The sequence below is a fragment of the Chaetomium tenue genome (genome assembly GCF_020726465.1).
Source record: "Chaetomium tenue strain MPI-SDFR-AT-0079 chromosome Unknown F5144scaffold_1, whole genome shotgun sequence".
NCBI lineage: Eukaryota > Fungi > Ascomycota > Sordariomycetes > Sordariales > Chaetomiaceae > Chaetomium > Chaetomium tenue.
This window is the reverse complement of record NW_027117329.1, coordinates 1,451,739-1,475,546: the sequence shown is the minus strand read 5'-3', so window position 1 is coordinate 1,475,546 and position 23,808 is coordinate 1,451,739. Positions and strand designations below refer to the sequence as shown.

The window sequence follows — 23,808 nt, the reverse complement described above, 5'->3', positions numbered from 1 at the left end:
GTGTAACTTATGCAAGATAGTGTGCCTGTCTTTGCACTCCCTTGTTCGTTGAGTTGTTTTGATATCCCCACAAGCCGACCTGCACACCGTTTTATCCTAGAAATGTAGCAGTCTTGATATTGAGAGTACATTATCAACTTGGTTTGCTAATTCATCCTCAGAACGCAATAAACTCCTTTGGGAAACTGAACCCTCAACTAAAGCACCAAGATACGCCTAACAAAGAAAAACCCCACTGCCGCTACCGCCGTCATCGTCGTGCCATCATCCCTTTCATTACTTGCTACCGAACCACGACGACACGTAGCTCTTGCTCTTGGCAGCGCCGTCCTCCACCTTGCGGTCGAACTCGTCGATCTTCTTGAGGGTGTCGGCCTTGGCAGCCTTTGCGTAGGCCTCAGTCTCGCTCCTGGCCTTGGAAATGTCCCGGTTGACGGTTTCGACCTATTTGCTCCTACGGTTAGAGCTGAAGAGAGACAAAAGGGGAAAGGGAGGAAACATACGGCACTATCGACCTTGGCACCAAGTTCCTTGCCGGCCTTGCGACCCTCCTGCTCCAAGTTTGTGGAGCGGTGCGGTACTTCGCCCTTGATCTTCGCTGCGACGTGGTGCGCATCACCTGTGGCTTTGTGAGTACGATGGGGCATGACAGGGTCACTATGGTTGGGTTGGCTCACTCTCGAATTGCTTCTCGGCTGCGCGCGGTGAGCCACCGGCCGAGTAGAGGTAGTACCCGACGCCACCCGCAGCTGCGAGGCCAATGGCAAGGGGCGCTCTTGAGCGAGACATTGCGATTTAAGCGTCGATGTTTGTGATTGAAGAAAGAAAAGGTTGCTGACGCCTTGGTCACTTGGGTATCCTGAAGTCGCCTGAGTGTTGATGTATGTTGTTGAGGGGGACGGGATGGGATGTGGTTGGATGGTGAGGGGTTTGCTCTGGTACGCCCGAGGAATGGCGCGGTTTTAATTCTCTCCAATGCGTCGCATTCCGTCTCTTCTTTGCCTGCCTCGAACCTGCTTTGCCTTCATTTCCATGGAGCTCTCCCTTTTGGGTCGTGTAACATCGAGTGGGTATGACGTAGAAGCGGGGCAGGGAGCAGCGGCAGCGCCGATATACTGTCTCGAGACTGTGTAAGTGCCATCCTCAGCCAAAAAAAAGCCGACCTTGAAAGAAGACCAAGAAATCAAGAGAAGAAAAACGTAGATGGAAGCAGGCGAAAGGGATCAAATGAAAACAAAGGGAAAAAAAAAAATCGAGTCGAATAAAAGAGAAAACAAATGGAATAAACCCTTTTCCTTTGAGCTCCTGGATGTGTTCGTTTAGTTCTTATTGTCGAGGTTTGGTCAACATCTGCACCAAGAGTTCACCTTTTTTGTCTATGGGGTGCCATCCGCTTGGCACTCCCCAGACCCACCCGCAGCTGGCTGTGTTGGGCCAGACCCCTGAACGCTGGGCTTGGCGCGTAACCATGATAGGAACTCTGAAGTTGAATTGAAAAAGTCCACGATTACATCATGATCCCGGACTTCTCAGTGGGCGGACAGCAGCCTGCTTGCCTGCCAACTCCCTCCCTGCCTCTCATCACCTTTTACCAGCGACCGCTGTCGCCAATCTCCCCGATTCCCCACAATCGTCAGCAATTGCGCGTCTTGGTCCGCTACCCTTACCAGCCTCTAACATAGCAAGCATAGGTAGTGCTCCGCCCAATTCTCGCACAGCACACCTACGGCTGATCCCTAACGCATCCACTTCCGACAATATCACTTCCAGCCAAGTTCGAGGATAGGGCGCGCACATTCTCATCACGCCAATGCCCCGCTACATAGGAGGCCCGGCTTGACTCGTGATGGCATGAGAAGCCATGCCCAAGATCAGACATCACCGTTCCTCGCGCCGCGTACCACCTCCTAAAGACAGCGATTTTGATCACGAAATAAACCTAGTTGATCGAGATGAGGAGGAAAGCCCCCTTAGGTCCTCACTGGGCGGCCCTTCGACCCAGGGCGAAGCTGCAGGTTCGGCAGCAGGTCGCCAAGGCGACGTCGGGGAGGATGAAGTCGGCGGGGAGGTGACACGGCAGGCAGATGCAGTGCAGCCTTCTATCCTAGTAGAGGGTGAGTGCGCAATCTCTGCTACCGCCATGATAAGAGGCAACGCTAACCTGTATATATCAGGACCGACACCACAGGTAGAGGCTCGAGACCCCGTTTTAAAGGCAAAATCAACAAAACCCCACAGCAAACCGAAGACACCCGAGTCGGCAATCGACATACTGTACGAAAACCAACGAGGCGGGTTCCTCTGCGGGATGCCACTCTTTTCCTCTATGGCTCTTGGTAACCTCGACCCTCCCGCATGGACCAACTTCGCCCACAGGCCCAGTCCAACCGATATAGGCACGGCGCAAGTGCCCGATCCGAGCTGGGAATGGGCTTGGCCAGAGTGGCGCATCAACCACGACGAGGGCGTAGACGAGGACGGCTGGAACTACTCGTTTGCCTTTTCCAAGAAGTTCACGTGGCATAAGGCGCGGTGGTGGAACTCGTTCGTCCGTCGGCGAGCGTGGATCAGGAAACGGGTGAAGAAGGACGCAGGCTATTCCGCGCAGGGCCCGCACATGCTCAATCCCGAGTATTTTACGATTCGGCCATCTTCCGAAATATCTCGAGACGGTAGCCCTAGCGGGGCCTCCAGCGTCCGTGGTAGCAGAGCAAGCATGGCCACAATCAACATGGAAGGTGCCGAACTGCACGCCATTGAACACGGCGACGAGCTATTGCGCGTGCTCCGCATGTCCCGAATTGACAGAGAGAAGATCGAAGCCGTCGATAACTACCTCAGAAACGCCCAGGAGAATTTAGAAGGCCTGCAATCGATCATGCACGACATCATGTCCCTCTTTGTGTTCCAAGCATCGCGTCGGGTCCTCCTCAGCAAATTAACCGATCTTTACGACACGACCGTTGCGGAGCACAAGAAGGAGACGGACCCAAGCCCGGAGCTAGATCAGAAGGTCAAGAATCTCGCCGCGGCCGTCACACACGCAGATGAAGAGGTGAAAAGACTAGAGTACTGGAGCGACGTGAAAGACATAGCCGAGGAAGGGGGCTCAAAGGGCGCCGTGGATCAAGAGCAGGGCTGGGATTCCACGTGGCGAGGGGTGGACAAGTCTGGCCCTTCAGCGCCACCCGCTCCCAAACATGAAAATAAGAAATGAATTGCAAACAACGAGAACGGAGCATGATAGCAGCCATGGTCTAGAAAGTACCATTATGAAAATAGGGTTAGTATGAGGGTATTGGAGTCCGGGATGCATAAGATACCCATGTTCGGTTTCTACACCACTACTAAATACGCCTCTTTCCCTGCTTCATGTTCCATACCCCTTGATCGAGCGAGAATCAGAATTGAATGTGTTGGGTCTAAAAACCTCGTCGGCACGAAGAACGTGGTCTCGTGGTGCGCGACACTGTGGCAGGGATACTGGTGATGGAGGCGACCCCCCACCTTAGCGAATCGGTATAGGGTGACTGTGACCGCAGTGGGGCCTTAGGTCCTAGGTCTGGGGCGGAACTCCAAAAAAAATTATGTACCTGAGATGGGAACCCTGAAGTCCCATGCACGCGAATCTCGATGAACACGAACACTGCACTGCAATCATCTTTTGCAGTACAGTAACCTCGCCGAAACTAGGATCGGGCCGTCGGTCGAGCGAACCCACCGACAAGACATAGACATGCCCGGATCACAGACATGACTCTCGGTTCTGCGCTGCCGTGGAGAACGTGCTCGTCCCCCCTCGGTCGCATCCAACATCGAATATGCCTCCCGGCCCTGAAGAAGCTGCAGGCCGCCGGCCATGGCGCTTTCTTCCACACCCAATATACGAGCACCAACGCAGAAGAACCATCGAAGTCTGCGCCTCCATCCCCCGAACTGTCCGCCGAACATGTCGCAGCCAGGGCCCTGTCCTCGTTGGTCAGTCGGCTCAGTCGCATCCCCCTAAGGTCGCAAAACGAGAGTAGATCGATCGTCGTCAAACCCGTCGGCGTGTATCCTCACAGGCGCGAGACCCGCGAGGCGCTGCACAAGCACCACCGCGCCCTTACACAGCAAGTTCGGCTCGAGAAACAGCGACGACAGGAACGAGGCGGCGACTGGCGCATTATCCTTCACCACCTCATGAGGTCGACTGTCCCCGACGCCAAACCCCACGGCCATATCAAGGTCGTCATCCCGAGGCATTCGATTGGGTCCCTTTTGTCCGACCACCGGCAGAATCTGTGGAATATAAAGTCGAGGACGGGATGTGCCGTCACGCTGTATCGGCCAACCGATGAGGGAGCGAACCTGGACCCTTACGTCACCCTCGAGGGCCAACTGGCCTCTATATCTACCGCTGTCGACGATATCCTAAAGGTCACCAAAGGTATCACGGTTGTCAACATGGGAGAGATTCAAGGAATAGAACAGAATGGCAGCCAGGCGGACCAGGCACCCGAGGATGGAGCGGTCGATTCGGCATTCACGGCGACGAAAATCCAGCCCCATCAAATGACGGTGTCATGGCGACCCTACAAACTTGATATAAGGGCAGATCAGATTCCGCGACCCACCGAATGGACAACCGAGGCCTTCCAACAGTACGTCGCGGCCCTGGTTATGGGCGACGTAGACGCGAGTCTCGCCCGGCGTCTGTACCCTCCGGGGAAGACACACAAAGAGGCGACCATACAGCAACTGCTCGAGGCCTTCAACGACCCAAATGCTTGGCATGTTATTTCGCTACCCGCGCTTATCATGGCGCTCCGCTACCTCAGCACTGCTGGTGCGACTTACCTGATGGAGGTGAGGGAGTTGATCGAACGAGCCTCGGGACTGGGTCTGCGTATGGACACGACCATTTATAACCTGCTGGCCGACACAGCGGTTTACTGCAAGAACCTGCTTGCCTTCGAAACCGCAGTCAGCCAGATGATTGTCCACGGGCACAAGCCCAACCTACGAACGTGGCTACTCTTCCTCCGCATGATCGAGGCAGAGGATATCAGGCGGTACATCATACAAGCCATGGCCATCAAGGGCTTTCTCTCCGACCCCCTGACGGTGAACCAGGTATCGGGGGTCATGGCCGATCACGACGCCTATCGCGCGGTTCAGGAAGGTCAGAACATCGGCGCCTTCCTCGCTGGACTCCGTGACCTGTACGGCGAAACGTGGCAGCTTCACCAGCGTGCTGCTTGCAGATATCTCGACGTGTTTGGGCAGTACAGTAAATTCGATGAATCCAGACAGCTTCTCGAATACATGTTCACGACCAAACATGGCAGGCCAAACGCGATCGCGTTAAACACTGTCCTCACACACTGCAAACACCAGAGAAAGGTTGACCTGGCCGTGGCCTTCGTCCGCATGTTTGACGAACGACGCTACAACGTAGCCGACCAAGTCACGTTTCAGCTGCTCTACGAGATCGCCCGGCGGGTACAAAAACCGCAGCTACTTGGCGCCGTTTGGCGCTACGCTCACAGACTGGATATGACGAACCATGACATGCGGAACCACGGCATCAAGTTGCTCGCCGGGAAACCGGACCTCTCGCACCTCACGAGATTGATACGCGGAATTTGGGAGGGGCCGCACAAATGCCCAATCAGCAGGAAAGAGTTTATCGAGGGCCTCTTGCTGTGCGACTACAGTACAATCCGTTCCACGGGGCTAAAAATTGCAAAGGGCCGGCCCAAAAAGAAACGGGCTCTCATCAAGGCTGCCCTCCCTTCTGCCCCAGACAGCGAACCTATAGCTTCCAAAAAGGCCTATGTGGATGCCGGGCTCGGAGAGCTGTTGGAATCTTCACCCAAGGGGCCACCCGAGGAACCCCCCAAGGAATCCCCCGAAGAATCGCAACCCAGCTCTGCGGTTCTTCCCGTTGGGGAGGCGGATGGAGCCCAGGAAGGGCCCGAGGAGCAGGCTGCGACCTTATATGCCGCCGAGGCATATGATCTCTATTCCAAGGCCGTATACAAAAGCGTCCCCAAGGTTGCGCCGGCGGTTCCGCTTGGTAGCGTTTTGCAAGCCGCGCTCGACATTGACCGGAGGCTGAACTCGCTGTCGCGCGAGGGAATTGCGCCCGCCCCTGGCATGCGGGTGGCGGCTGACTTGTATCCCGTCAAGTTGCCTGTTACCCCGCGGGGAGATAGGGGCCTTGGGGCGAGGGCCGTGTTGGCATGGCTAACCAAGAAGACTGAAGATGAAGCTGCTCGTGCGAAAGCGCAAGAGCTGGGCGTCATTGACGTAGTGGGGGCCCACCCCGAGGAGCTCGATGACTGGAGTACCATGCTGCTGGCGGGTTACGAAGCTAAATTAGGGAAGAAGTACATACCCTGATAGATGTCACATATGTTCCTGTCATGATTTATCGAAGAACACAAGGCGAAAGAAGGCAGGCAGGGTGAGCCGCACCCTAGCACTGCGCCTGTACGACATTTGTACGATCATAGAATACAAGATACCATTAGATGAGGCGCACATCCCAACATCATAAACAATCGCGCGATTTTCTGTTGCTCACTGGCATATTCAACCGCACAGTATTTTGTTTCGGGCTGGGTTGCCAAGTCATTCTCGTCGAAGGGGGAGGGGCGCATCCTTTGCGTTACGACTTTTGAGCACAGTTTTTGGGAAAAGAACGAACCAGAGAAGGGGATGCCCTTATTATAGCAGGCCGGCAAAGTCGACTTCCAACGAGGACTACCGCCTGGGAAGTGGCCCAATCAATCCACGGTGGCCTATTTGGCACCGGTGGTGGTCCTCCGCCCTGGGTTAGCTGTTCACCTGCGTAATACCGAGAGGTGGCAGGTTCGAGCGGCACCCGGGGCGCAAAAAAAAAGATTCAAGGGAGCAAGCCTCCTAGATCTTTCCGGAGAAATCCCACGGGGGTTTCGTAGCCGGCCACCTCCCTTCGGGGGCTGGCCGGTGAGCTTTTGTTGTTCCTTTCCCTACCACTTTAGGTACTTTGCCATTTATTTTTAGTCAACATTAGGCAGAGAAAGCATACGAAATAGACACCTATTTGTTTCCGTAGTTGGTGTCTACCAAAACCGCTGCTTCGATATATGGTGTGGAATATTAGGTAGCTTCTGGGTTGTTACGTGACGATCCCCAATAATTTCCTAAAGCGGGGGATTGTCACTCCGACAACTCGGCTTGGGTAACTACCAGCCATCCAACGCAACTCACTCACCTACATACTCATCAAGGTCAAATCATCATAAATTAGAAACGGGATGCGGCGAACGGGGCAATCCTACAAATATCAATGAAAGTCACATCGGCTTCCCAGGGTGGATAGGACAAAAGCAGAAACTCATGAGATCGCCCAAGGCCAACGTCACTCACTATCGATATCAAGGATGGCCAACCCGCTAGCAGCTGGCATCGTTCCCGCCCAGCTCGGCTTCCTGGCCATCTACAACCCCAGTCTCGGCACGACGGACGAAACCGTCGAGGACCAGATAGTCTACTATGCCTCGGCTAGCACCCAGTCGAGCGCAAAGCGGCGCCGCCATCGCGCAGCCAAGGACGGCCGCCCAACTGATATCCTCTCCAACGAAGAGCGCAACGAGCGTCTTAGGCAGATAGGCCTCGCTCAGGGCATGGTTGAATTTGGCCGTAGTTTCTCTGGAGGTAAAGCTGTCGATTCTATCGACACCGAGCGCACCCGCGTCGTGCTGCATGAGCTAGAACCAGGCTGGTGGATTCTCGCTGTGAGCTTGTCTATCCTTTTATCTTTCTCGTCTCACACCGCAAATAATCTAATCAACGGCCCAGTCCATCGACCTCACCCGCCTCCCGTCACCCCCAACCAAGGCAACCTCCTCCACCCCACCACCGCAGGGAACCAAAACTAGTACTCCCCCACCCCCCAAATTCGAGTACTCCTCCCGCGAAGTCAAGCCCCCCGCCCTTCTCCTGCAGGACCTCCTCCGCGCGCACGCGCTCTTCCTCCTGCACCACGGGTCCTCCCTTTCCGCCCTCTTCAACCCCACCCCCAGCACCACCGACGCCGTCACCACCAACCCCGACACCACCACCCCCGACACAACCACCCGCCCACCCCTAACCACTCTCCTCGCCCGCTACTGGGACCTCTTCCTCTCCACCTGGAACGTCCTGCTGCACGGCAACCCGGCGTGTGCCGTGTTCGCCGGCATCAAAATCGCCGCGTGCGGCGAGCTGGGGATGGGCGTCGGCGAGGAAGACCGCGGCAGTGGAGAGCGTGAGGTGCTGGAGGGGTTGGTGGGGAGCGGGGAGGGGGGGTTGGTGGATTTGGTGGTGGGGAGGTTTGGGGTTGGTGGTGGTGGTGGTGGGGTTGGTGATGGGAAGGGGGGAGGGAAGGGGAAGGAGAAGGAGAAGGAGCGGGTTGGTGTGGGGGAGGGGGAGGGCTGGCTTGGGTTGGGGAATGAGGTTGGTGTGGAGGATGGTGTGGTTTTCTTGGGGGCTGGGGCGCTCTCGAGGCCGTCGCTGAGGTCGGTGGCTGGGTGGATGGAAGATGTTTATACGTGGGGCGAGAGTGCGTATGGTGTGTTTGATGGCTCAGCTGCAGGGGGTGCAGTGCGGACGAAGAGGCGGAGGACGGTTGGTAAGAAGGCGGGTGTTGCTAGAGTGGCTCCCGCTGGGGATGGAAAGAAGGTTCAAGGAAACACGAAACCCAAATCTGCAGCGGCAGAAGCAGGCGGTGCTCCTGGGACCCAGGATGGGGATGCTCAGCCCGGTCAGACCGCTGAAGGCGCTCTGCCGGACGCCGGGGAGACCAACGGCGGCATGGACAAAATGTTCAGCTACCTCAAGCTTGGCTACGGTACTTACTGGTCTCTGGGTACTGCTAGTCCTGCAACAAACTCAGACGCAGACGACGAATCAGCACCAAACCCAGCCGATCCCGAAAACGCTGCTGGCCAGAAGCCCGCAAAGGACCCGGACGCTGGCTTCTTTCTGGTCGGACTCGGCAAGCAGGATACTGAATCAGAGCAATTAGAGCAGCCAAACACCCCGGAACGGGCGAAACGCGCGAGTCCGCCGACAGTCACAGTCGAGCTTGACCCCGATAGCCGCCAGGCCGGGGCGTTGGGCGCCGTTGGCTCACCAAGGATCGACTCCAACGATCAAACCCCGAAAAAGACGAACACAACTCAACTACGGCCCGTCATCTACGTCCACAGGCCCTTCATCTACATCCTCCTCTTCCAGCCCAACACAACCACCCCCTCCTGGGACGAACTCTCCCAATCCCTCCACTCACAACTCACCCGCCTCCACAAACCACTCCTCACCTCCACCGCGTACCGACCCGAGAAACCCAACCTCGGCGTCCCCACCACCTCCCAATCCGAGATCTACGACCTAGTCTTCGACCCGCACACCCTCACAATCCACTCCACCATCCCCAACATCCCCGACCCCACCTTCCTCATCCCCGACCCCTCCAACAGCATCCTCGCCCCGCCGCCCTCCTCCCCAGCCGCCGCCTGGTCCCGCGTCGAGGCGCTCAACACACACAACCAGATCCTCAACATGTTCGCCGGCGCGCGGGGGGACAGCGCCGCGCTGGAGCGCACGTGCAAGACTAGCCGTGGGTGGTGGGTCGTCTGGAACCGCGTGCTTGAGCAGCAGCAGCAGCAGCAGGCGGCGTCGTCGGTGGACGAGGGGGAGGGGCCGGACGATGCGGGTGATGAGCATGCAGCGGCGGCGGCGGCGGCGGCGGTGGGGAAGGAGATCTTCCTCGTTCGTCGGGCGAGTGACCATGGCGGTGTTGGTGGTGTTAGGGGTGTTAGTGCGTCGTATGTGGGTGGTGCGTCGGGCGGGTGGACGGATGGGGCGAGTCGGTTGGCGCAGGGGATTGGGGTTGATACGAGGAGGTATATCGAGGGGTTGTTGAGTTTGAATCGGTGAGGTGTGATGTTGTTGTGGATGGATGGAGGACGGTAGGAGTCATATGTGGTGCATGGATATCAAGAGGGTGTTCGTCACATATTATAAACACACGGCGAATGGGGTAGGGGCGGCGGCTGGAAGAAGGTCGACTACTACTGAAATACGCTGGGCTAAACGCCAAACAAACTATTCAGTCAATTCAAAAACTGGGTTACCCTAAGTAGGTACATGAAAACAAATCTATCGACCAGGGCATATCTATTGGCGCCCTATCCCTTTTTCCTTACTCCAAGCCTGGAGCAGGCAGGCCCAAGACGCCAGTGTGTTGTTCTGTATTTGGTTGTGCTGACAAAAAGGGGGTATATCTCGTCCCATGGTCTGGTGACGGGTAAAGGCAGAAGCGAAAAAATGGCATCACATCATAATGCCCGGGGGGCGGTTGGATGCATCATCCAAAACAAGCCGACCGGGTCGCCGCCGGGTTCCGGATACGGCCGCCCATCCAAAATAAAAGCTAAAACAAGATCGCACGACTCGGCAAAAAAAAAGCCGTTTAGTCGTTGAACCACCACTCGATCTTCTGGCGGCCAGCATCCAGCGAACCGAAGAGCTCCATGAAGATCTTCTCGGAGCCGTCGATGTCGCCGGGGGCGCAGACAGGGCACTTGTCGTGGACGAGGGCCTGGATGGTCTTGCCGTTGGCCTTGATGGTGATGGTCTTGCCGCACATGGGGTTGCCGTTGGACACGGCGCCCATCAGCTGCGCCGACACCGCCACGATGTTGTGCGTGTGGTCCTTGTTGAGATCGTCGAACCCGCACGACCCCAGCCCCAGCGCGAAGTAGGTGATGTCGCCCGCGTACGACGCACCACCGCCGCCGCCGCTGTTGCCGCCGTCGCCCTTCCCGGGGATCTCAATGGGGGGCGGCGGCGGCGGAGGAGGAGGGGGAGGAGGGGGGGCCACGCTGGTGGTCGGCACCGGGGGAAGAGGTTTAGGCAGCTCCACCACCGGGGGAGGGGGAGGGGGCGGCAACTCCACTACCGGGGGAGCCTTCACGGTAGTCGATGTGGAGGGGCTCGGCTTGGGATCCGGGATGACCTGGGGAGCGGGGGTAGTCGAGGTCGAGAGCGTGGTGGTGGTGGCCGGCTTGGTGCTTGGCATAATCAGTTCGGTGGTGCTGTCGTCGACGATGGCGGTGATGTACTCAGTGACGGTCTCGGTCACCCAGTTCACGACCAGCCCCCGTCCGTTGTGTTGATGCTCCTTCCTGCGGTGCTTGTGGCCGTGGCCATGGCCATGGGGCTGCGCGGCGGCAAGTGAAGCCAGCAAGCTGGCGACAAACACGGTCGACTTCATAGTTGCCAAGCGCGTTGCGTGGGAGATTCCAAGTGAGGAGTGTACCAGTGGATGGTGCAAGTTCAAATGAACGTGAAGCAGAGCGTGGTCAAGGGAAAGAATGAAGACCAGTTGCTCTTGATCCTTCGTTGATAAGTTTCTCTAGTGTGTTTGAACCAATATTTTCAAATGAAGGTGAGCTCTCTGAGCCAGGTCAAAAAAGGAATGAATGTGTCCGCGTTGGGTTGAAACAAACGAGGAAATGACTGAAGGCAAAAGAGCGCAGAGCAAACTTAAAGGTCTCCCAGCTTCTGGGTGGCCAAGCGAGTGCAGACTTGGCGAGGCCCGGGACTTGGGCTAGAGCTGGAAATCGTGGGCCCCTGGTTGCGTCTCATCATTTCACTATCACGAGTTTCAGCTACGCTACATGGCTATTTCCGTCTGCCGTTAACAACTTTACCCCCTTCATCTACCCTTTCACGGCGAAAGTTGCCGATCTTGCGTGTTCTGCAAGGGTACTGGACAAACAGGCTTGGCAGGGGCACGGCGTCGCATTTCGGTTCCCCTAGTTAGTGGCGCTGTCACATCCGAATTTTGTTCGAAAATGGCGCCAGTCAGCCGTTCCTTGCATCTGCAAGGCACAACCGGGAATCTTCCGCTTCCCTGCCATTCCAGGAACAGAGCCCAACCGTCCACCGAAACGGAAACCAGCCCAGCCAATGGGAGTCTTCTGGGTCGGGAGACACGTCGATCTGACCCACAGTCCAGACTCGGCCCAAGAATCGATGGCCACGTCCATCCGCCTTCGATTTTCTTGATGCATGCCGGGTGGTGACAGGAAACGAAACTGGGTGGCGGCCTCTGCGGAGGCCAGACAAGGGCCCCAGGGGATTGCGCAGGAGCTGGCAAGAAGCAAAGCGTTCATCCGAAGACTGCCGGAACGGCACGGCACGGTTCAGGATTCAGGGCGGCACCAGGGGTAAAAAAGCACAGCCCGTTAACCAAGCTCTTAAGACCCTCTTCTTGTCTTGAACGAATCTGTTTTTTTTCTCGGCTGATGTGCCTCTATTGTTTTGCAACCGGGGTCGCCGATGCTCGAGCACCGACGCGCTACCAAAGGGTCAACTCGCCATCGCATTCATCAACAACAATTTTGACCAAAATCCACGCCTGCGTAGGGCTGGCTTCGGATGGTGGGATGGTGGGACGATGGAACCTTGGGGTCGTAGGCTTTGGGGCTTTTTTGCCCTTTGGGTAATCCAGAACCTCCCTTCGGCATTCCACGGCCCCATGCAAACACGCGCGTTTCGTTGATTATTGGACGGTTGCCATTCCGTCAAGCCGCCTTGTGGGGAATCGACCTGTCAAGTTTTCCTTCACCAACAACACACACACGCACACACACATATTTGCCTCTCACCACGCGAAGGATTCGGCCCGAGTGTTGAGATTTTTGTGATATGAATTTTTAGATCACTGCTTGTGGGTAAAGGCATAGAGGAACAGGCTACTTCTGCTAAACACAGGCCGATCCTCGTCCTCAATCTCAGTCACGGTGAAGGCCTTCTTGGCGGCCTTGATGAACTGCATATCGGCCCGCCGTCTTTTCTTGAAGCAGAAGAAGACGGTGGCGGAGGGGGCCAGGGCCAGCAGATCTTGCAAAGTCTGCATCAACAGGGGAAACGCTGGCTCGAAGTAAACGCAATCGGCTGCGAGGATGATATCGGGCTTGAACTGGAGGACTTCCTGTGAAAGCGGCTCGCCCCTGCATCGACACTGGTTGTCAGAACCAACTGACCCCCGAAACAACCACCCGATTGGAAGCTTCAAACACATCTCAACTCTTTCCCTTGGCTCGAACGACTTACACAGCTCCTGGCATGATGCCAGGGGTAACACAGCATGGATGGGCACACCACTCACCATTTAAGCACTCTGGCTTTCACCCGATCATCGAGTCCGTTCAATGAGATATTGTGCTGCATCAGCGGTTCCATCTCAAGAATGTCTGTGAGGTATAGCGGGTGGTCAAGGTTGACGCAACCTTTTGCTATGGTGAGTCCAACAACCCCACCACCAGCGCCAAGCTCGAGTCTGCCAGCAATCCAATAATTAGTCACTGCAGACTGTTCTGGCTGCAAGCTGCCCCGCACCACCAAAAAGCCTCAAGCATCACAAACAGGCGATGATCGCGAGTGACGGGATTATGACCTACATCCTAGCAGGTTGCAGCTTGTCTCGTTGGTAACGCAGCATGTGTTTTGCCAACACCATGCCGGCGGGCCAAAGTTGGCCTCCGCATCCCGACTTGAGGTCTTCGTGGAGCTTGAGGGGCTCGTCAAGGAGTCCTGAAAAATCCACTTGTGTGGTTCCCGCCTCCTTGTATTCCGGTAGCGGTGCTAGGTCCTCGCCGAAGGCAAGCGGGGAGAATTCGGGTGATGACGATATCTCCTTGTCGGACATTGTGTGATTTTGAATCGGTTGTTGGGAATAGAATCGAAAAGGTGGGAAATTTTTAAGATTGCAAGTTGGGCTGCTGCGTCTGCGTGCGAGCGTGCCTACCAAGTCTGACCCGCCGCCACCGAGAGTCGGTGACTCCCACCTCCACTCTCACTATCGTGACCCTCGCCGCTGCCTCCGACTGGCTGCATTTCCGTTTGCCGAAAATACGACATGAAGCATCGGATGGTGACCAACACCAGCAAACAGCGCGGATAATGCACACTATTCGTAGTCTCCTTGAGTTTACTTCCATCCTACTTCTTTCCCGGAGGGCTAACCTCTGTTAACAGGCACGGAGGAATCTCCCTGGTGAGACATCGACTGTTCACCTGGCACCCGTCATCATCATGCTCATCCCCCCCCTCCCTCCATCTGCATTGCCCGCGTGCTCTCCTGGAATGCTCTTAGTCGAGCCAGCCCCGCCTCGCAATGTTCTATTCAAATAATTGGCCATGGTGTCGCCACCCTTTCTTTCGTCCTCTTTTCCGGAGAAGGGAGGGTGTGTAAGGGCAACGGTTTGAGGGCTGGGTGTCCGCCCTCCCTTGACCACCTCGCAATGCGATGATCATGAACAGAGAGCCAAGGGACAACTCAAGTGGTTGGGCGCCGAGGCCAGCCACCTTTTGAAGGTTCAGTCTTGCAGTAACTCAAGAACACTTTCTCTAGATCGCGCCCTTTACATCCCCGCCTGCTGGCTTGTCCACTCTCATTGATGTTCTCTCCTTGATTATATTCACCACACAGTGGTAACTGAATCCTCCTCGAAACGCCAGTGAAGCCTCCTGGATCTCTACCATGGCTCCACCGGTTATGATCTGGGCAACAGCCTTGCTTCTTCTCCCAGCACTCTCCATCTCGAGTCCTGTGATATCGTTTCCAATCAACTCTCAGGTTCCTCCCGTCGCCAGGCTGGGGGAGCCGTTCTCCTTCGTCTTCTCGCCATCCACGTTCTCGTCCGGCTCTCCGATGACTTACGCCCTTTCCAACCGTCCTGCGTGGCTTTCCATCGACAGTGATGCACGGCGGCTGTTTGGGACTCCCAAGCAAAGCGATATTGTGCCGGGGGTTGCGGGCGGCGTGCCCCTGGATCTAGTCGCTACAGATGACTCTGGGTCAACGACACTTACTGCGACCCTCGTGGTCTCAGCGAGTCCCGGCCCCAAAGTAAAAATCCCGCTTCAGTATCAAGCCCCCGATTTCGGCACGTTTTCTAGCCCATCAGCTATTCTATCCACCCCGGGGAAGAGCTTCTCGTTCAAACTCGATCCGAATACGTTTTCCAATCCCCCTGGCGCCGTTCTCAGCTACTATGCCACCATGGCCGATAATACACCGCTCCCGGCTTGGGTATCCTTCGACTCGCACAGTCTCTCCTTCGCTGGTCAAACGCCGCCAGCGGAATCCCTCGTGCAGCCGCCGCAACACTTTTCCTTCCGAGTGATCGCAACCGATGTGGTCGGCTTTGCAGGAGCAGCTATGAATTTTGACATTGTCGTTGGGAGTCACCAGCTCGCTGCCGACAGAACTACCGTTGTCTTGAACGCCACGCACGGGGCCTTGTTATCTTATACTGGACTAAGAGGCACTGTCAAGGTTGATGGAAAACCCGCAGCTCCCGGGAGTGTGGTGATTGCTGCCACGCCCAATATTCCTGACTGGCTTTCTTTTGACAAAAATACCTGGCACCTGACTGGCGTTCCGCCCAGTGCTGCAGAGTCCGTCAACTTCACTATTACACTCCGCGATACGTTTTCCAATAACCTGAATTTGACGGTTCTGGTTGACATAGCAGGTAACGAGTCCAACCTATTTACCACCCGCTCCCCTAAGCTTGCCGTCACCCCTGGCGAACCGTTCTCCTTTGACCTTCGGCCATACTTGTTGAATCCTCGCGACACAGAGGTTTCTCTCGAGACAGACCCTTCCTCTCCCTGGGTCCAGTTTGATTCTGGCTCCATCGCTCTTTTTGGCGATGTTCCGGAAGGGTTAGGAGATTCCTCGGTTGGCGTCAAAATTATGGCCAAGTCGAAGAAGTCGAGGAAGTCAGCTTCCCTATCCTTCGAGATGGTTATCCGCGCTGCGTCGAGCGGCAAAGGGTCAACACCCGCGAATTCCACGTCAACCGGCGGCAACTTCAACCCGTTGCTGTTGGCGGTTCTTCTCCCGCTTCTGCTCCTGCTTGCCTTGGCTGTCTGCGCACTTTTCTGGTACTTCCGTCGACGAAGGAATCCTAGGAAACCTGCTCTCAGCACCCGCGACATATCAGGTCCTCTCCCTGGGACGTTTGTGACGAAATCTGATGGCCCGCATACTTCTCACTCCCTCCCAGACCTCTCAAAAGGCTTTGGCAAGAGCTTTTCGGCCGATGACGTTTTCGGGTCTGAAAAGAAGGGTTATTTCAACTCACGAACCGTCTTTCTGACAAGACCGGAACTTTCTCGGACAGGAGACGGGGCAAAATCACTCCCGCACAGCAACAAACCTACCCCTGAGTCTGGTAAATCACAAGAAGGCGTCGGTCTTCCGGCCATCGTCAGTGTAGCTTTGAGCACATTGCGTTCCGGGACCCGAGGTCAAGTCAATAGCTCACTAAGTTCCATTACCGAGAAAAGTATTGGCGACCTGGTCGATTCTCGCGGACTCGAGTCGGTTGGGAGTGACAGTCGACGGACGTTTAGGGACAGGATCGAAATCAACGTGCCGGAGTTTGTGCAAACCCCCGGTTTGCCATCTACCTGCTCGCCATCACCCACAGAGACCGCCTCAAATACTCGGCCCGGTTCATCTCGAACGGCTCCAGAGATGGCCGTGGTGCCACTCAGGTTAGATTCAAGGGCGTCGTATCACCCATTTGCGCCGGCGGCCCGGAAACTGTCCTGGCCATGGCTCAAAGGCATCAAGGGGAAACGGCACGGAACCAAACTTGTGCCAGGAATGCAAAGGTTGAGCGAGCAACCTAGCTTGCTGACGGTTGACACATTCACTTCTGAGGTTACCGGACAGCCATCATCAACCACCCTGACCACGCAAGAGAACGATCCAAACGGGGTTGCGGCCCTAGGGCCAGAGACCCTCCCACTCCCGCAGTTTCCTCGCCGAGCCTCCCTGAGCCGCCCGCCGACTAGGACCGGCCCAACCGGGAGCGGAACCCGCGGGCACCTGGGCTCAGAACCACTGGACACAAGTGATACGACAACAACCTTGCCGACTCCGATCCCGAGCCTTCTAGACGTGGACGATGACCCCACGTCCGGCTTCTCGATCAGTGGGGGCCCCCCTACGAGTTCTCTGGATATCTACGATGGCACCAGGGGGAACAACCTTTTCCGTCCGTCTAGGACGTGGTCGACAGTCCCCACGGCAGACGAGTGGGCGGATGAGACAGTCGAGAGCCTGACCTTGAGCCGATCCACGTCTCAGCCGCAACAGAACTGGACGGTATTCCAGGAATCGCCCGCCATCACAAGCCGCGATACGGCTGCATCGATGAAGTTGCCGGAAATTGCGTCTTCGGTAAGACTACCTCAGAGGGAGGATGAGGGAGGAGATGAAGAAGAGAAAGAGGCCCAGGGGGTTGCAGCGGAGGCATCGGTTGGGCCTTCTTCTCAAGAGATTGCCCCGACAGTTCAGCCAAGAGAAGAGAAGATGCAGGAAAGGTCAGGGTTGACACGGAAGAGTCAGTCTAACGGAGTTTCTTTACGGTCAGCAGGAAGTAGGTCGGATTATGCCGTGTTCATATGATGAAACTTGGGTGCGAGTCAGATATGATTTTTTGGATGTGATGCTTCCAATACGTAGTGTGGCAAATTGATGATAATGTAATGGAGCAAAACGGGGAACTGGAAATCGTCTTGCTTTATGTGTAATGTTTGGATCTCGAATCGAGTGCCATTGTAATTTGTACCGTATTGGTCGAAAATGGCCCTAAAATGGTTGTTGTTTGTATCGACACGGTGAGAACAACCTTTACTGGCCCGCTTCCTAAGACTGCACCAAAAGGTCTCAGCTTTGCCCCCGCATTCTCGGCGCACTGTGGTGGCCCAAAATGGCAAGGGGACAAGAGGCCAGACCGTTGGCTGGAGCTGGGGTCGGGCACTTGACAGCGATCACGCGAGAACACGGGATCTCGCCGTCTTGGCTTCCTGTATGGACGGCAAAGCAAGATAGAGGTTCGGGATGCAAGGAGGTCCTCTATGTGCACCTACACAGTACCTACCCAGGCACTATGTGCCAACCTACGTACCTACATACAGATAGCAGCCACAAAGAAGTAAATGCGTGCATGTACACGGAGTTACGTGTAATGTACCCGACACAACACCTGTCGCAGCCCTGCTTCCAAACTCACATCTTCACAAGCAAGCGATCAGTCCACCCAAATACCCGTTTATGTACATGACTACGTAGACGTAGCTGCACTTCAACTATTGACCAGCTCCACCAACCCTCGAGCTGTTTCCCACCTTTTTGTCAACTGTTCTGGGTTACTTGCCCTAATTACGAATTAGGAATCAAGAATTTGGTCGCTACACAGGGGCGGAGGAAGCCTTGGTGACGACTCATCTGCGTCCGCCTTGTCTGTCAGCTGCACAGTCCCCCTTGGTTGCCACGCCAAAACGAGCACTTCGCAGGCACCGCCCGCGCCAAACCCCGCTCCACCAAGCACCACCTGGGCACCCAAATTTACTCCGTGCACGAGCAACACAAACCGCCCAGTAACCCGGCACCGGCAGCGAAAGGGAAATCCAAGGCACAAAAAAGGGCGAGAAGAGTCTTTGGCGGGGTTGCACCACAACACATCGAATTTACTTCGGGCCTGACCAATACATCTGATTCAACGTCATCAGAAACTAGCACGCCCGCCGAGAAAATTTCATCTTGGGTCCTTCGCTGCCTGCCACCCCCCTTCTCTGCCCACTTCCACGACAAAACCACCCCTCCACCCCACTGGTAGCCGCGCTGCTGCCGAATCGCATTTCGACACCACATCACCATGGGCCAGACACTCTCTGAGCCCGTTGTCGAGAAGGTATGTGTTATCGTTGCCGGGAGAGCGAGCCTCGGCGTCTGCTATGTCGGTCGCGGATCGCGCGTCGTAGTTGCTCGGCTGCCCCTCCCTTAGGACCCGCGCTGCTCACATGCCTCGCTGCTCGGCCGATTTGCTCTGCCGCCGGTTTTGCATTTGCGCCGCTGTTTCTCGAGCGGCCCCAGCGATGTGGTTCTCAAGGCTTGCATTGGGCTCTTCAACTCATTCTCGGGTCGAAATGGCTGCTGACGGAAAGGGTGCTCCTGTTCTAGACATCGGCGAATGGCGGCGATAAACGGCTTTTCTACGGCCTGTCGGCCATGCAGGGCTGGCGCATAAGCATGGAGGATGCACACACGGCCGAACTCGATCTGCTCGAGGACAACCCAAAGGCCGCCAAAGAGCATGCCTCCCAACTTTCCTTCTTCGGCGTCTACGACGGTCATGGCGGCAGCAACGTTGCGCTCTTCGCCGGCGATAATATCCACCGCATTGTTGCGAAGCAAGACACGTTTAAGGCAGGCAATTACGAACAAGCTCTCAAGGACGGTTTCCTGGCGACAGACAGAGCCATTCTCAACGGTATGATAGTGCCCGGTGGTCCCGGTAGACAAGGTCGGGGTGGTTAGAGCTAGGGTCCATCGCGGGCGGCCCCTCACCACCACCGGGATATCTTGTTGCTTTGGAGACCAACCGCTGATCCGATTTTTTGAGCAGACCCCAAGTACGAGGATGAAGTCTCCGGCTGCACAGCTTGCGTCGGACTGATCACCGACGATAAAATCTACATTGTTGGTTCTCTCGCACAATTTCCCCCACACCCCCTGCTGCCTGCCCCCGCGCAACCCCCACTTTGCTAACCACAACTCGACTCCAACAGGCAAATGCCGGCGACTCCAGAAGCGTGCTGGGCGTCAAGGGCCGAGCGAAACCCCTGTCATTCGACCACAAGCCACAAAATGAAGGTGCGTCGACCGCGCCCTTCGTCTGAGATTTGAGCGCTTCGTTGCTGACCGGATGCGCTGCGGGGTTGTAGGCGAGAAGGCACGGATCACAGCTGCGGGCGGATTTGTCGACTTCGGCCGCGTGAACGGAAACCTCGCTCTGTCGAGAGCGATCGGTGATTTCGAATTTAAGAAGAGTGCCGAGCTGGCACCCGAGCAACAAATCGTCACAGCCTATCCCGATGTTGTGGTCCACGAAATCAGTGACGACGACGAGTTTCTCGTTGTTGCTTGCGATGGTGAGTCTGCAGAGGTCCGCGGCCGAGCATGCGGGGGTTAACACATCTTGCTAGGTATCTGGGATTGCCAGTCGTCTCAAGCCGTGATCGAGTTTGTCAGGCGTGGGGTTGCCGCCAAGCAAGACTTGGACAAGATCTGCGAAAACATGATGGACAACTGTCTAGCGTCCAACTCGGAAACGGGCGGCGTGGGTTGTGATAACATGACCATGATCATCATTGGATTCCTCAGGGGCCGGACCAAGGAGGAGTGGTACGAGGAGATAGCCAAACGGGTTGCCAATGGAGATGGCCCTTGTGCTCCTCCCGAATATGGTAGGGATACGCCATCCCCTTGAAGCACGCCTGTCGTTCTGTTTTTTTCTTCTTCCCTTTTCTATCAGCCCTATATACCTACCTGCCTTTCCTCCCTGTCGCTTTCCGACGTCTGCTCTGCCTGGTGTGTTCGTACCCGCCGCTTGCCCTGTGGGGTTGCTGGATCCCTCTATGGCTAATTAGTCAGGTCACTAATGTCTGCCTCTCGTCCGTTCTAGCCGAATTCCGGGGCCCGGGTGTGCACCACGGTTTCGACGAGAGCGACAGCGCTTACGACGTGGAGGACCAAAAACAGGGCAAGAGCTTTGGCATTGGCGGCTATAGGGGGCGCGTCATTTTCCTCGGCGACGGCACCGAGGTTGTGACCGATTCGGACGACGCTGAGATGTTTGACAACTCGGAGGAAGATAACGACCTCGTCAGCCAGGTCTCCAAGGGCACATCTAAGGAGAGTGACTCTGAGGAGAAGGCGGCGGACGCTAATTCGTCGACGCCGCCGCAACAGCAGTCGGAAACCAAGACAGCCGGGGACAGCAAGGCTGACGAGAAGAAGAACGGAGATGCATGATAAATGACGGGACGGACGGTGGGGCCGGGGCGAAGGAATCGCAACCCCCCCTGAGACATGAGATCCTCTTTTTATACCAATCTTCGTGGAACAAGCATGATGGTCATACCGTACCATACCATACCCATACCGCACCGGACCAGCCTGGCTTATGTCCCATGGTTTAAATGACGGTCTAGTTATTAGGTTGGATGGGTTGGATGGAAGCCAGGCCGGGGCTGTGGGTTGTAAGGGAAAGGGATGGACTGGGAGGGAAGGGGATGGCTAGGGCTGGTGTTTGGGGACGCGTTTGCGAGGATGATGGAAGGAAGGGATGTGGTCACCATGCTTGTTTATGTACGGTTTTACCCTTCCCTGGCCTGATTTTGCCGGTTGGACTTTTTATTTGTTTGTGTTGTTGTCTCTTTCGAATCACCTCATTCCCCGACTCCTCTATGGTGATACCCCGGCTTCGCGGTGCTGGTCCGTTCCCAACTTCTACCATCCATCTCGTCGTATTATTGTAAAGGCTACTCATCCCAGATCAAACTAGAACACAGATAACGTAAGCTATTCGATCAAAAAGTGTTCTTGCAGCGCGAAGTAACATTGATTAAACAGCGATATTGAACTAGGCCAATAACATCCTCCTCCTGCGTAAGTCATCACTTCATAGGATGCAGGGCAAAACCAACCATTCAAGACGCTCCCGGAACTCCGATCCACAGTGTCCCTCTCACCGACCTGGAACCAAAGCCTCAAGGAGCCAAACAAAAGCCCGATGCCGCCTAGTACGCGCCCAAAACATATATACCAGCCGCCTCCCGTCCTGTCTGACCGGTGATGAACCTGACCAGGCGCGCCCCTCCCCAACCTGATGCTCCGTGGCCCCTGCCCTTCAAATAAGCCGTCCCGTACCTCCCATCCCGGTCCAGTACATACTCAATACAACCTCCCGGAAGCCGGCCTATAAAAATCCACAGAAATGTCGACAGATAAAACAGACAAAAAGGAAAGAAACTGTTGAAATCAAGGGGCCCACCCTTTATAATTGGGCCGAGTAAAGGAAAGCCAAGCCAAGCCAAGAAAAAAAGGGAAACCAAGAGTGGCGAATCCAGAGTCAAGTTGTTGTTTCAAACGTCGAGCTCCATTCTCGAAGCAATATCCTCACTAACCCCTCTCACGGGGCTCCTGCTCCTCCTCCAATCTCCATAGCTCTGGTCTCCCTCACGCTCGTCATCTCCAGGGAAACTGTCGTCGTCCTCTTCGTCGTATTGGAGATTGACATCGCCGTCCGCGTCGCGATTCCATACCAACCCGTCGTCCAGCTCGTCATCGCTCGCCGTGATGCGCTCGGCGAACTTGTCGCCAAGCCAGTACCGTGCGCGCTTGTTCGCGCCCACGTCATCGCTCATGTCGTCGTCGTTCATGTCGTCGTCGCTATAGGTCGACACGCTGTGAATGTTCCGCGCTATCGCCGCGTGCGCCGTCATCCGCGGGCTGTGGCTCATGACGGGCACGCCCCGCACGTAGAGGTAGCACACGCGCTTGAGCGCCTTGTTGAAGAAGAAGTAATGCAGCGCCCAGATGGCGCCCTCCTCCTCGTCGAACGGGTCGTCGGCGGGCTGGTACGAGAAGACGGTGCAGTCCTTGAGCATCATCTCCTTGTCGACCATGGCCCACATCTGCGGGCCCCACGCCGGCGCGTTCGAGATGCCCGTGTTGAAGTCGGTCGGCTTGGCGGGAGAGCTGCGCGGCGCGGCAACATCGAGGAGGGTCGAGTTGGGCCGCACGCTGCTTAGTGTGCTGTCGATCTGCCCCATGACGCGGCGCAGCACGCGCTCGCGCTTGAAGTCGGCCGGTCGGAGGACGTGCGAGAAGTCGTAGTCTGGGTGCGACGCATTCAGGGTTGCGATCAGGTAGGCGAATGTGCGCCGGTTTGACATCTCCTCCAACGATCCGAACGGCGACGAGCGGCTTAGGTTGAGGCTCGCGGCCATGGAATCGCGCTGGGGCGGCGACAGGGACGCTCCGAATTTGAGAAGGGCGGCATGTTGCGACTCCAGCGATTGCTGAATGTTTTTGTATAGCTTCTTGTCGGAACCAGCGGCCTTGGTTGTGTAGAGGTCGCAGCTACCGGTGACATGGCAGTCTGGCGTGTCGAAATTGAGCGCGCTCGTCACTGCGTCAAATGACGGAAGTGATAGGTACTATTAGAGTCTCATCCATAAGCACAACGGGCCATGCGGGTAGGCCGGAGGTGTAGTTGATACCTTCATCTTGCCGTCAAGGTCAAGCGCCCTTTGTCAAATCGTTGTGGGGTGACAGTTGGCATTCAAAACAGGGGCGGTGACGTCGGTGATGTGGAGCGTCGCTACTGAGGGACTGTGCCGGAACAAACACCAAGTCTTCGGGACGATGTGTCAGACCAATGGGGGATCTCCAAGTGACACCCGCGACACCGTGAGTTTGCGGGGTGTTTTGGAGTTTATTGAAGCAGCCGTGATGGGGAGAGTGATGTTTGGTGAGAAACCGGGAACAGCGGGGGTACGCAAGCTTGGCTGTAATACCTGAGCCAAACGGAGTGAACAAAGCCTGGGGCGTGGGGTGAGTGCCGAGATGCTCTCGGCTCGTGGACGGTTCTTGGCCTATCGATGTGTAAAAGAAGGGGTGACAGCGGGATTGACAGGAGACAGCGACGACTCGAACCAGTCTAATGAGTTTGCGACAGTTGGCGGTAACTAGGTAGAGAATCGGCAATCGCCCCTATTGCTACTGTTGTCTCGTGTTGCATCATCGTCAGTTTCTACCCACTCATGGCCTTGGCCGGGCCTGTAGCGCAAATCCCGGTTTCGGGAGGAACACGGGGTAAAACGATCGGCATTCGTCTTCCGCCGCAACCCCTT

At 56.1% G+C, this 23,808-nt stretch overlaps 9 protein-coding genes across 9 annotated transcripts; 5 read left to right on the top strand and 4 right to left on the bottom strand.

The window, feature by feature from the left end:
• Positions 1 to 130: 130 nt before the first annotated feature.
• Positions 131 to 882, bottom strand: F5144DRAFT_19115 (uncharacterized protein). The gene is made up of 3 exons (XM_066782815.1): positions 678 to 882; positions 504 to 619; positions 131 to 444 (listed from the first exon to the last, which is right to left on the bottom strand). Exons 1-3 carry the CDS (start codon positions 787 to 789, stop codon positions 277 to 279), a joined length of 396 nt encoding a protein of 131 aa, XP_066648007.1. The 5' UTR covers positions 790 to 882; the 3' UTR covers positions 131 to 276.
• Positions 883 to 1,475: 593 nt separating this feature from the next.
• On the top strand, positions 1,476 to 3,476 carry F5144DRAFT_553895 (uncharacterized protein). The gene is made up of 2 exons (XM_066787824.1): positions 1,476 to 2,114; positions 2,175 to 3,476. The coding sequence occupies exons 1-2, from the start codon at positions 1,862 to 1,864 to the stop codon at positions 3,215 to 3,217; spliced, it is 1,296 nt and encodes a 431-aa protein (XP_066648006.1). The 5' UTR covers positions 1,476 to 1,861; the 3' UTR covers positions 3,218 to 3,476.
• Positions 3,477 to 3,566: 90 nt separating this feature from the next.
• F5144DRAFT_553893 (uncharacterized protein) lies at positions 3,567 to 6,556 on the top strand. Its single transcript, XM_066787823.1, has one exon. It carries the CDS (start codon positions 3,754 to 3,756, stop codon positions 6,385 to 6,387), a length of 2,634 nt encoding a protein of 877 aa, XP_066648005.1. The 5' UTR covers positions 3,567 to 3,753; the 3' UTR covers positions 6,388 to 6,556.
• Positions 6,557 to 7,177: 621 nt separating this feature from the next.
• F5144DRAFT_635836 (uncharacterized protein) lies at positions 7,178 to 10,249 on the top strand. Its single transcript, XM_066792618.1, has 2 exons — positions 7,178 to 7,766; positions 7,831 to 10,249. The coding sequence occupies exons 1-2, from the start codon at positions 7,413 to 7,415 to the stop codon at positions 9,949 to 9,951; spliced, it is 2,475 nt and encodes an 824-aa protein (XP_066648004.1). The 5' UTR covers positions 7,178 to 7,412; the 3' UTR covers positions 9,952 to 10,249.
• Positions 10,066 to 11,632, bottom strand: F5144DRAFT_553886 (RlpA-like double-psi beta-barrel-protein domain-containing protein-containing protein). The gene has a single exon (XM_066787822.1). The coding sequence runs from the start codon at positions 11,288 to 11,290 to the stop codon at positions 10,487 to 10,489; it is 804 nt and encodes a 267-aa protein (XP_066648003.1). The 5' UTR covers positions 11,291 to 11,632; the 3' UTR covers positions 10,066 to 10,486.
• Positions 11,633 to 12,651: 1,019 nt separating this feature from the next.
• On the bottom strand, positions 12,652 to 14,149 carry F5144DRAFT_18223 (putative methyltransferase-domain-containing protein). The gene is made up of 3 exons (XM_066782734.1): positions 13,485 to 14,149; positions 13,193 to 13,363; positions 12,652 to 13,034 (listed from the first exon to the last, which is right to left on the bottom strand). The coding sequence occupies exons 1-3, from the start codon at positions 13,730 to 13,732 to the stop codon at positions 12,743 to 12,745; spliced, it is 711 nt and encodes a 236-aa protein (XP_066648002.1). The 5' UTR covers positions 13,733 to 14,149; the 3' UTR covers positions 12,652 to 12,742.
• Positions 14,150 to 17,569, top strand: F5144DRAFT_18213 (uncharacterized protein). Its single transcript, XM_066782732.1, has one exon. It carries the CDS (start codon positions 14,567 to 14,569, stop codon positions 17,510 to 17,512), a length of 2,946 nt encoding a protein of 981 aa, XP_066648001.1. The 5' UTR covers positions 14,150 to 14,566; the 3' UTR covers positions 17,513 to 17,569.
• A 1,195-nt stretch (positions 17,570 to 18,764) lies between these two features.
• Positions 18,765 to 20,923, top strand: F5144DRAFT_588368 (phosphatase 2C-domain-containing protein; the record flags this gene model as incomplete). Its single annotated transcript, XM_066789919.1, has 7 exons — positions 18,765 to 18,800; positions 19,070 to 19,379; positions 19,515 to 19,588; positions 19,678 to 19,762; positions 19,834 to 20,040; positions 20,095 to 20,355; positions 20,574 to 20,923. The coding sequence occupies 7 exons, from the start codon at positions 18,765 to 18,767 to the stop codon at positions 20,921 to 20,923; spliced, it is 1,323 nt and encodes a 440-aa protein (XP_066648000.1).
• A 614-nt stretch (positions 20,924 to 21,537) lies between these two features.
• Positions 21,538 to 23,412, bottom strand: F5144DRAFT_17466 (Maf1 regulator-domain-containing protein). Its single transcript, XM_066782659.1, has 2 exons — positions 23,176 to 23,412; positions 21,538 to 23,112 (listed from the first exon to the last, which is right to left on the bottom strand). Exons 1-2 carry the CDS (start codon positions 23,179 to 23,181, stop codon positions 22,036 to 22,038), a joined length of 1,083 nt encoding a protein of 360 aa, XP_066647999.1. The 5' UTR covers positions 23,182 to 23,412; the 3' UTR covers positions 21,538 to 22,035.
• Positions 23,413 to 23,808: the final 396 nt, after the last annotated feature.